Below are 12384 nucleotides of genomic sequence, written 5' to 3' on the forward strand. Positions count from 1 at the left end.
CTACCATATCAATTTTGTTCTATTTTCTTTCCAGTGTAATGTTGGTGACTACTGCACAGTGAAAAAGGGAGCACGGTACGGCCAACTATGTGACTGTCCAAGAGGCTCAAAGTGCAACCTCTTCTTCCTCAAGTGTTTGTGATGTATATTTGTTATGGTAATAGTTCATTTATTTTTGTCTGAATAGTGTAGGATTTTTATATTTTGCTTTGCTAACTTCTAATATATATACTTCTTCTGACCTGTTTCATTCAAGTGTTCTTTGTTTAATTTGCCTCTAATTTTACCATTGTTTGTTGTGCATTCAGCACAGATATAAAGAAGGTAAGCTCTGTAAATATGAAAAAGAGCCTATTTTTCTATGTACATTTTGATTGATAAACTGTCCAATTCCTTTCACAACTTAATCAGAAAAAAGCACAATTATATTCACTGCCTAAAAAAAACATTGGGCACATACCCAAACAACTGTTTTTTTGATTGGTCATAAATAGAAAGTGCAATAAATTGTAACATTTGTTGCACACTTACAGCAACATAATAATTAGGAATAGTGTTAACTGAGCTGTAAAATACATAAATACCGTAAGAAATCGGAAGAACCATCTTATGACTAGTGTGTAACCAAAAGGAAACGCTTGTCAAATGACACCATAAATAGATACGTATAGTTTAGACAGACCTGAATTTCACACACAAATGTGATTGACCAATCATTGGTAAATACACCATAGGCACTTTGATCACAGACAAAAAAATGTAATCTCTGTATTACAGCATTCAGTGTAGCTGCCAATACCGATTATTCAGAAAGTAATCTTTAAATGAAAATACTGTATATCCTCAACAATATGACATAGGCCTAGATATTTGTAGTATTCGTCTCTCTGGTTGGACCAACTCAGTTATTATGGTGACAATGAAGACAATGTGAGAGACATTGTCAGAAAGTGAGACCAAGTTGACATGTTCAAATCCCCAAAACAGACACATGGAATAGGTAGGCAGGACTATACTCTATTCACAGACACAGAAACAATATTAACTATGACAACAACATAAAGACATGTTGTGCTGCAACGTTACTAACCTCTGGTCCTCTGTAGCTCAGCTGGTAGAGCACGGCGCTCGTAACGCCAAGGTAGTGGGTTCGATCCCCGGGACCACCCATACGTAAAAATGTATGCACGCATGACTGTAAGTCGCTTTGGATAAAAGCGTCTGCTAAATGGCATATTATTATTTATATTATAACCTTACTGGAGTAATGACTTGAAAACATTGTAAGATTAATTCAAACCAATAACTATTGTGCAGTGTATGGGTCATACTTACACATCGACATTTCACAAATAAGGCCTCAACAAGACATGGGATCAAAATGGAATACTGATCCCAAAAGAGATACCAAGGTGCAAGTGCTGCCATTCAAGTCCTTCGAACATTTGAGAGTGGACAAGCGCCGGCCAACAGCACCCGGTCTCTATATGGATAGGATCTGCCTGCGGACCTTTTCAGAGGCCAGGTGGTCCAGGGTTCTCTGACGAGCTATAACCACCAGGACCAAGACTACCGTCAGGCACATCATGATCCCCTCAAACCTCCAGAATAGGCTCTCCTCCATCCGAGAGGATCGGCAGCTGAGAAAAGAGAAAGATAGAATTGTAGTCGGACCTGAACTGGCGGTTGCAGTAGCATCAATTTAGGAAAATATTCAAATAAAAATACACAAAAAAGGAGGTAGGCTACCTCTTGTATTCAACTTTGTTGGACTTTGCACAGTTGATCTTTACTATGAATCCAGTTCTGTCACATGGTGCCCATGATTTCTAGAGGAGACAAAGACATGAGAGGGGATGCCATACTTTAGATGTGTTATTGATTTGTATTATAGTGCTCAAGAAAATAGGAATTATCTTAACCCTCACCATCTGAAAGGGGTTGCACCGTGCACACTGTCAAAATCGAAAACTCCTCCTCTTGCCAGCAATGAAGGGATGTTGTGCTTATCTCTGCAAATAAAGACATAACAATAGCTAGAAACTTCAATGTTAGGTTTTAGTGTAATAGCTAGGTCTATAACTACTGGCCAAACTATTATAGCTACCCGAGCTGTATTTAAGTGTTATATAACTAGCTATGGGTCTACCTGTAGAGTAGTCCTCTCCTGAAATATGTGGGGTTCTATTTTCTCATAATTGGATCTGTATGTGATGAATAGCTTAGAAGGAATGCATTAATGATAAGCATAGGTTTGTACTATACTGATATAAATTGTTTCACATAACAGGCTGTGATTCATGTGAGGAACGTTAGGGGGTAGGATGAGATAAGAACTTGTGTCTCAAAATACTAGACTACACTGCTTCTTTGTGATCTGTGAACCGTCCAAGGACATGGGTACTGCAAAAAAGTGCTGACTCTACAGGTTGTTATGATAACAACTTATGCCTGGCAACAGGGATGCGCCAAGGGTCTGGGACCAGCCGGTGCGCCAACGGATAGGCTGAGTAAGTCTAAACCACGCTCAGTCTCTACTCTGATTGGCCAGCAGTGAGTGGGAAATATCTCTGTCAGAGTATTTGAAGAAGAACCTGTAACAATGGATTAGTTCTCTGAGTGCCCTGCGTGGTATTTCAGTGGACCCGTATATACGAACATCATATTTACCATTGAAGGTTTTGCATTAATTAAAATACTAGTATATCTTAGAAGTCGTGTTGACCTCTTTTGTCCCAAATACCAGATTTGAATTGACGCAACTTAACAATTGGTGACCTCCGACGTGATCTGGTAAAGGGACTTCACTGGATATCGTCCGGCCCATTTGGACATCTCTGTCATTGGACGGTGTGTTTCACAAAGAGTCCGGACTACTAAAAAAAAGGTAAGCAGACACCTATTGTTATATAACTAAAGTTCTGCACATTGGCTTTATCCAAATTAATTTTGTGAAACACCTGTCTGATGTAAGTGAACTAAATTATGAAACTATTATGAGTAGATAAGCACAATATTGTGACATGCAAACCTTTGGTGAATGTGATGTTAAACCATGGTACCAGAGAGTATTTGTGCTACCGGCAAGGTCCGTAACTGCGGAGTACGGCTAGGTTCGGAGACAATACTGACATCTATCGGCAAGGTCCGTAACTGCGAGAATACGGCTAGGTTCGAAGATACAGGGAATAATTGACTTAGTAATTGCTATCGGCAAGGTCCGTAACTACGTGGATACGGCTAGGTTCGAAGAATTACACCGGCAAGGTCCGTAACTACGAGGGTACGGCTAGGTTCGGGAAATTTTAGATAAATACTAGCGACTGGCAAGGTCCGTAACTTCGAGGGTACGGCTAGGTTCAGCTGAGTATTTTGAAGATAGTAGAGGAGGCTGTGTGCCCAAATAGAAGAGGCTGTGTGCCCAAATAGATTGTGTGTGGAGTGTAAGTGTGTCATTTATGACTGTGTGACATATTTGACTGTGTGATAGGATTATGACTGTGTATTGTGAGTGAGTGCGATAACTGTGTACTATTTTTGCTGTGTGATAACTGTATACTACGTTTAACTGTGTACAATTTTTGGCTGTGAATACAAAGAATATTTTAAAACAGTAAATAATGAGAATTACAATTAGGAAATAAAGTTTAAATTGTGCAAACGTTAACAAAAGACACCCATAGGAGGTACTATAAAAAGTTAGACAGTGCGAGTGTTGTCGTATGCATGAGAGTGTGAATGATAAACCTGTATACCTTGATAGAAAACTAATTGGGAATCAAATACGTCTGTGGCTGTCCAAACTGTATAATTTGGGGATAACTGTTGGGTTTGTGGTTGCTTAAACCATATAACCCGTTAATAACAATTAGGAACATAAAGCTAAAGTGATGAATTGTGTGACTGAACTGAAACGTTTGAGCTGATATGATTGAACTGTGGCGTTTGGTGTTAGACATAGCATAATACTGGTTTTAGGTGCTTGGGTTGAGGCTTTTTGGTTGATTATTTGATGTAACGTTTGATGTTTGACCCTGCAAAATACTGGTTAAACAATTAGACTGAAATAATTTGGTTTATCGTTGAAATATAAACATGCACCAACTTTAACTAATTAGGTGGGAATGATTTGATTTAAATAAATAGACTAAAGTACTTTAAATAACGGCAGAATATTGGAAACACTAAAACAAAAAACAGCTCCTCAAAAGAGCCTACTCCCACTGGACACGGAAAGTAGAGTTGCGAGGGGAGGAGCTGGAGACAGCGAAAGTGTGGCTTTTGGAGCCATGATAGACTGGGAGTTGGCTGGGAACACCATGGGGCATTGTTTGAGAGGTGCCTGTGGGTTTCTGACGATATATATGTATGAACTTGCTCACCCGAACGTAGACGTACGTCATGGGTGAGAAAGTAGAGAATATTTACATTTGCATTTTTGGTAATTTGGCAGACGCTCTTGTCCAGAGCGACTTATGGGAGCAATTGGGGTTGGGTGACTTGCTCGAGGGCACATCGGCAGATTTTTCGCCTGGTCGGCTCGGGGATTGGAACCGGCGACCTCTCGGTTGTTGGCGCGGCGCTATTGGTCACTAAGCTGCCTGCCGCCCCATATGAGTTTAAGGTTGTGCCATTGTTTGATCATGTGATAAGGTTTAATGGGTAATCGGACCATAACTAATGTGGTTATGGAAGTAATGTATCAATAGTGGAGAGCCAATAGGGGGCTCCATTGAACTATTATGGTTTATTTGGCATTTCAATGGCATAAGGGGAAATCTGTATGTGTGAGGGGAATTCGATTATGTATTATTATAGTATTATGGACACTTCGTAATAAATAAACTGAACCAAACAAGACTTTACTACAGCAATAGAGGATGGTTAATGTTGTTACGTTAGTTTTTAAACCCGATGATAGAGGTAAATGCAGAACGCTGTTAGAGAGTGTGTTTTATTTTTCCTACTAGGGTGTTTGAGATGAGAGGGCTGGCTAGACGGAGAGTGATGACGTGGCTGGTTATGCGACATGAAAGTATTTACTTTGACAGCATCGCAGATGGTGTGGAGTGACTGGCGATGTATGTAGAGGGTTCCTGGTTCGAAAACAGGTAGGGACAGTGAGTAAAGCTTTCGCATTGGGGCTATATAACTAGATTATACCTCCCGAGTGGTGCAGTGGTCTAAGGCACTGCATCGCAGTGTTAGCTGTGCCACTAGAGATCCTGGTTCGAATCCAGGCTCTGCTGTAGCCGGCCGCAACCGGGAGACCAATGGGGCGGCGCACAATTGGCCCAGCGTCGTCCAGGGTAGGGGAGGGAATGGCCGGCAGGGAGGTAGCTCAGTTGGTAGAGCATGGTGTTTGCAACGCCAGGGTTGTGGGTTCGATTTCCACGGGGGGCCAGTATGAAAATAAATAAAAAGAATAATGTATGCACTAACTGTAAGTCGCTCTGGATAAGAGCGTCTGCTAAATGATGTAAATGTAAAATGTAAATGTAGATTACTATGTGGATTGAGAAATGTGAAAGGTTGGATTAGATAGTTTAAGTAGAAGTATTCTAGAAAGGTCTATGAAAATATGTTACAAGGTCCCCATGCGCTTTCCCCGAAGGAGCAAGGGGAGGGTGAGAGAGAGTTCAAATGTTAGGAACATCATTAAATGTATGCTTATCAACGATAGCAAGTATTTGTTTTATTAATTAGGGCCTAATCAGAGAGAACAGTTAAAGAAATTGAATAGCGAACTGAAATCGGTTAGCGGGAAAACATAAATAGTTGGTACATTTTAGAACGATAATTTATTTTGGTTACGGGGATGCAAGTGGCATTGGCTGTTGTGCTGGGGGAATAGCGCCAGCCTGTGGTGGGTTCTGGATTTGTTACATAAACAAACTTATATTTAAACTAAAGTGATGGAATAGGCTACAATTATAACATTATCAGAAAAAAGGCACAATTTAATGTGAAATAGTTATTACAATTATTATTGATAGTTATTACAGTTATTATCATTGATCCAGTAATGATAGAAGGATAGGAGAGGAAAGGCAAGGGATACCCCCTACTACTAATTTATGGAAAGCAGAAGAGTATGAAGATATATTAGGGAGAAAATACTATTAATTGAGGGATATAAAACGTTTAGCTGAAAAAAGAAAACAGGAATAATTTACCTTACACCCTAATATAGACATTGCATTACTTTTGATGTAACCGTGATTGTTTTGGCTAAAAACTGAAATATGACATTTACAGGGGGGACAGGAACAATAGAAGGGGAGACAGATTTTCCTAGGGGGTTGAACAAATAATTGATAATGGATCATTTGAGATGAGATCACATGTAGCAGAGTTAGGGTAATCAATTAAATAATCATTGTATACTCGAGGATTTTTGAGTGGTTTTATGGATTAGTTCTGAGGAATTAGATTGATAAAAACAATTATTGATGGGTTAAGACTGAGGATATCTGTATCATGTTTTGTGTGTACTACCATTTTTAGATTATAACCAGGAGAAAGAGATTAGCTCATCTCATTGGAATGTTGCCCAGGGCTAGCAGTAGTGAAGTTAGGCAGTATTGTCAGTAGCTGAGTGTAGATGCGGTGTGGAAATCAAGCGCAGGAAACACGGGCGTTCGTGAACAGACTTTAGTAAATGAAGGCAGCACCAAACAGGCGAACAGCCAACCCAACCGGGAGGCAAAATACAAATGACGCACAAATAACAACGTGCGTAAAAAGACAATAGCGCACACAGTGCGGACTCTCAAAAAACAACAAAACACGAGAGTAATTAACGAGAGCAACAGCTAGACAAAAACCAATCACACATAACACCTGACCCAACACACGATAACTAAATAGGAAACCAAATCAAATACTAACAAGGGACAGGTGTACAAACAGACAAAACCAAACAAACATGAAACATCGAACGGTGGTAGCTAGTACTCCGGGGACGATGACCGCCGAAGCCTGCCCGAACAAGGAGGAGGAGCAGCCTCGGCCGAAACCGTGACAGTACCCCCCCCTTGACGCGCGGCTCCAGCCGTGCGCCGATCCCGGCCTCGGGGACGACCAGGACGACGCGGAGCAGGGCGCGTAGGATGACCCCGATGGAACTCGGTCAGCAGGGACAGGTCTAATATGTCCCTCCTCGGCACCCAGCACCGCTCCTCCGGGCCGTACCCCTCCCACTCCCACGAGATATTGGAGACCCCCCATCCGGCGTCTCGAATCAAGGATGGACCTCACAGTGTACGCCGGAGCCCCCTCGATGTCCAACGGGGGCGGAGGAGTCTCCTCTATCTCATAGTCCTGGAGTGGACCAGCCACCACCGGCCTGAGGAGAGACACATGGAACGAGGGGTTAATATTCCTGTAATCAATAGGCAGTTCTAACCTGTAACACACCTCGTTCAACCTCCTCAGGACTTTGAATGGCCCCACAAACCGCCGACCCAGCTTCCGGCAGGGCAGGCGGAGGGGCAGGTTTCTGGTCGAGAGCCAGACTCGATCTCCAGGTGCGTATACAGGCCCCTCACTGCGGTGGAGATCGGCGCTCGTCTTATGCCGACGGATGGCCCGCTGCAGATGAACGTGGGCAGCGTTCCATGTCTCCTCCGAGCGCCGCACCCACTCATCCACCGCAGGGGGCCTCGATCTGGCTCTCGTGCCAAGGTGCCAGAACCGGCTGGTACCCTAACACACACTGGAAAGGGGTTAGTTGGGTGGAGGAGTGGCGGAGAGAGTTCTGCGCCATCTCGGCCCACGGAACGTATCTCGCCCACTCCTCCGGCCGGCCCTGGCAATAAGACCTCAGAAACCTACCCACATCCTGGTTGACACGTTCAACCTGCCCATTACTCTCCGGGTGGTACCCCGAGGTAAGGCTCACCGAAACCCCCAACCGTTCCATAAAGGCTCTCCACACTCTGGAGGTGAACTGGGGGCCTCGATCAGACACTATATCCTCGGGTACCCCGTAATGCCGGAAGACATGGGTAAACAGAGCCTCAGCGGTCTGTAGGGCAGTAGGGAGACCCGGCATGGGAAGGAGACGACAGGCCTTCGAGAACCGATCCACAACGACCAGGATGGTAGTATTCCCCTGTGAGGGGGGAAGGTCTGTAACAAAGTCCACCGAGAGGTGGGACCAGGGTCGTTAGTGGAACGGGCAGGGGTTGTAGCTTACCCCTGGGCAAATGTCTGGGCGCCTTACACTGTGCACACACCGAACAGGAGGAGACATAAACCCTCACATCCCTGGCTAACGTTGGCCACCAGTACTTAGTGCTAAGGCAGTGAACTGTCCGGCCGATACCTGGATGTCCAGAGGAGGGGGACGTATGAGCCCAATAAATGAGGCGATCGCGTACCTCGAGCGGAACGTACGTCCGACCCACTGGACACTGTGGAGGACTTGGGTCGGTGCGTAACGCCCGCTCGATCTCTGCATCGACCTCCCATACCACCGGTGCCACCAGACAAGACTTTGGTAGTATGGGAGTGGGCTCAACGGACCTCTCCTCCGTGTCATACCGCCGAGACAGGGCATCTGCCTTCCCGTTCTGGGACCCAGGGATGTAAGTGATTTTAAACACAAACCGGGCTAGAAATATAGTCCAGCGGGCCTGGCGAGGATTCAGTCTCCTAGCTGCCCGGATGTACTCCAGGTTACGGTGGTCCGTCAAAATGAGGAAAGGGTGTTGAGCCCCCTCAAGCCAATGCCTCCACACCTTTAGGGCCTGTACCACGGCTAACAGCTCCCTGTCCCCTACATCATAATTCCGCTCCGCCGGACTGAGCTTCTTAGAATAAAAAGCACAGGGGCGGAGCTTAGGTGGTGTGCCAGACCGTTGTGAGAGGACGGCCCCAATACCGGCCTCGGACGCGTCTACCTCTACCTGGAATGGTAAAGCGGGATCCGGATGCGCCAACACCGGCGCCGAGGTAAACAGGTCCTTCAGTCTCCCAAAAGCCCTGTCCGCCTCAGCTGACCACCGCAAGCGCACCGGACCCCCCTTCAACAGAGACGTTATGGGAGCTGCCACCTGTCCAAAACCCCGGATAAACCTCCGGTAATAATTCGCAAAACCCAAGAACTGTTGCACCTCTTTCACAGTGGTTGGGGTTTGCCAATTACGCACAGCTGACACCCGGTCAACCTCCATCTTCACCCCTGACGCAGACAACTGATAACCCAAAAAGGAGACCGACTTCTGAAAGAACAGACATTTCTCTGCCTTGACATATAGGTCATGCTCCAACAGCCTCCTCAACACTCGGGCGCACCTGGGCTACATGCTCAGCCTCGGGTAGAACTGTACACCAGAATATCGTCTATGTACACGACTACTCCCTGCCCCTGCATGTCCCGGAAAATCTCATCTACAAAGGATTGGAAGACTGAGGGAGCATTCATTAACCCATATGGCATGACGAGATACTCGTAATGACCGGAGGTCGTGCTAAATGCTGTCTTCCATTCATCGCCCTCTCTAATGCGCACCAAGTTATATGCGCTCCTGAGATCCAATTTTGTGAAGAACTGAGCACCGTGTAATGACTCCGTCATAGTCGCAATCAGAGGAAGTGGATAACTGTACTTCACCGTAATCTGATTGAGACCGCGGTAATCAATACACGGGCGCAAACCTCCATCTTTTTCTTCACAAAAAAGAAGCTAGAGGAAGCGGGTGAAGTGGAGGCCCGTATGTATCCCTGTCTCAGAGACTCAGCGATGTAAGTTTCCATCGCCTTCCTCTCCTCTTGAGACAAGGGATGCACATGGCTCCGCGGGAGTGCTGCTCCTAACTGGAGATCTATCACACAATCCCCCTGTCTATGAGGCGGCAGCTGCGCCGCCCTTGTCTTACTAAACACCAGTGTCAAATCCTCATACTCAGGGGGAATATGCAGTGCGGGCATTTGATTTGGACTCTCCACCGAGGTCGGCCCTATGGAAACACCCAGACATAGCCCCTCACACTGAACAGACCACCCTTTAAGAGCTTTCTCTCGCCACGAAATAGTAGGATCATGGGTAATCAACCAGGGAAGTCCCAGCACCACCGGATACGCAGGAGAGTCAATCAGATAGAGCTGAATCGTCTCCTCATGACCCCCCTGCGTCTTCATCCTAAGGGGCGCTGTGACCTCCCTAATTAACCCAGATCCTAACGGACGGCTATCTAGGGCATGTACAGGGAAAGGCTTATCAACGGGAAGGAGAGGAATCCTAGCTCTACACAGAACTGGCGATCTACAAAATTCCCAGCTGCGCCTGAATCTACTAGCGCCTTATGCTGGGAACGAGGTGCAACCTGTGGAAAACAAACAGGCAAGGTTATGTGAACGACAGAAAGCTCTGGGTAAGTAGGGCGCCTACTCACCTGGGAGGACTCCCCAATGCGTGGCCTGCCTTCACCTCCACCGGGGGACCTTCCCCAACACCTAGCCGCGGTGTGCCCTCCACGGCCACAGTTGGTGCAGGGAACGGCCCCCCTCGGGTTCCTACTCCTCCGTTCTCTAGCGCCAGCACCTCCGAGCTCCATAGGGCTCGGCTCGGAGGTGCCGGAAGGTGGAATGGGCAACCCCCACCCGGGACGTCCACGGGTGGCGAGGAGGGTGTCCAGCCGAATGGCCATGTCGACCAGTTGGTCAAACGACAACGTGGTATCCCTGCATGCCAACTCTCTCTGGACGTCCTCCCGGAGGCTACAGCGGAAGTGGTCTATGAGGGCCCGCTCATTCCACCCTGCATCTGCCGCTAGAGTCCGGAACTCCAAAGCAAAATCCTGTGCGCTCCTCATCCCCTGTCGGAGGTAGAATAGACGCTCCCCCGCCGCCTTCCCTTCTGGTGGATGGTCAAACACGGCACGGAAGCGGCGGGAAAACTCTGCGTAGATAATAGTAGCGGCATCTATTCTCCTCCATTCGGCGTTGGCCCACTCCAACGCCTTGCCGGTGAGACAGGAGATGAGGGCGGAGATGCTCTCGTGTCCCGAGGGCGGCGGGTGTACGGTGGCGAGGTAGAGCTCCACTTGCAGCAGGAACCCTTGACACCCGGCAGCGGAGCCGTCGTACGCCCTCGGGAGCGAGAGCCGAATCCCGCTGGGTTCCGGAAGGGGAACAGGAGGACTGACCGATGGGGATGGTCCGGTAGGTGGGGGCGTGGGTACCCCGCTGCTTTCCCATCGGTGGAGAGTGTTCATCACCCGATCCAGGGCGTGACCGATCTGGTTGATCCTGTCCTCCTGCCCACGCAGACGGTCCTCCATGATGTCCGTTGGCGCGGTTGCTCCTGCTGATTCCATGGGTGTGATGTGTGATTCTGTCAGTAGCTGAGTGTAGATGCGGTGTGGAAATCAAGCGCAGGAAACACGGGCGTTCGTGAACAGACTTTAGTAAATGAAGGCAGCACCAAACAGGCGAACAGCCAACCCAACCGGGAGGCAAAATACAAATTACGCACAAATAACAACGTGCGTAATAAGACAATAGCGCACACAGTGCGGACTCTCAAAAAACAACAAAACACGTGAGTAATTAACGAGAGCAACAGCTAGACAAAAACCAATCACACATAACACCTGACCCAACACACGATAACTAAATAGGAAACCAAATCAAATACTAACAAGGGACAGGTGTACAAACAGACAAAACCAAACAAACATGAAACATCGAACGGTGGTAGCTAGTACTCCGGGGACGACGACCGCCGAAGCCTGCCCGAACAAGGAGGAGGAGCAGCCTCGGCCGAAACCGTGACAAGTATTTAGGTCATAAAAGTGAGCTACCAAATTAAGTGAGGCCTGGCTATTTGTGGTTGTTGTTTTTCAAATTGGGTTTTTCAAACAAAAAACAACACACCTAGTATGATGTTTATAAAGCCTTGTTGTTTCAATTTTGGGGGGGTTTCAGCAGGTCAAGGGTGATAGGTCTTAGAGGAGCACGCACAGTGAATTTTATGGAGTTTTTTAGGTTTTGGCTGAGTTTGGGGTATATATGATTTCTTATGAGAATGAATGTCATGAGGACTTAATGAACACTTGGGATTACTAACATTTATGAAATATTTAGAATAATGGTCATGTTTAGTATACTATGGGATGGCAATTGGATAATGAATTACCAATATTACCTAAGTGATTGTTTGGGTAGGTGGTAATATTGACACATGGGCAAATCATGTGTCAAATGGGGGATGGATGGTATGGTAGGAGATGGTAGGATTAAATAATAAATATATACGAAGGAGAGGACAAAATACTTAAAAAAAAAAAAAAAAAAGATTAGAAATTGAGAGCTGAACATGTATGTGTGAAGATAGTTTATTAACCACACCCGTATGTCAGAGGTTTTGTGCCCCAC

The 12384-nt window shown here is 46.3% G+C and overlaps 1 protein-coding gene across 1 annotated transcript; it reads right to left on the minus strand.

Annotated features, from left to right (window-relative positions):
* Positions 1 to 1336: 1336 nt before the first annotated feature.
* Positions 1337 to 2028, minus strand: LOC121543755 (protein JTB-like). Its single transcript, XM_041853909.2, is given in 4 exon segments — positions 1337 to 1640; positions 1750 to 1829; positions 1929 to 1956; positions 1958 to 2028. Coding segments are annotated over 4 exon segments (336 nt in total). The 3' UTR covers positions 1337 to 1483.
* Positions 2029 to 12384: the final 10356 nt, after the last annotated feature.

The sequence above is a fragment of the Coregonus clupeaformis genome, chromosome 2 (genome assembly GCF_020615455.1).
Source record: "Coregonus clupeaformis isolate EN_2021a chromosome 2, ASM2061545v1, whole genome shotgun sequence".
NCBI lineage: Eukaryota > Metazoa > Chordata > Actinopteri > Salmoniformes > Salmonidae > Coregonus > Coregonus clupeaformis.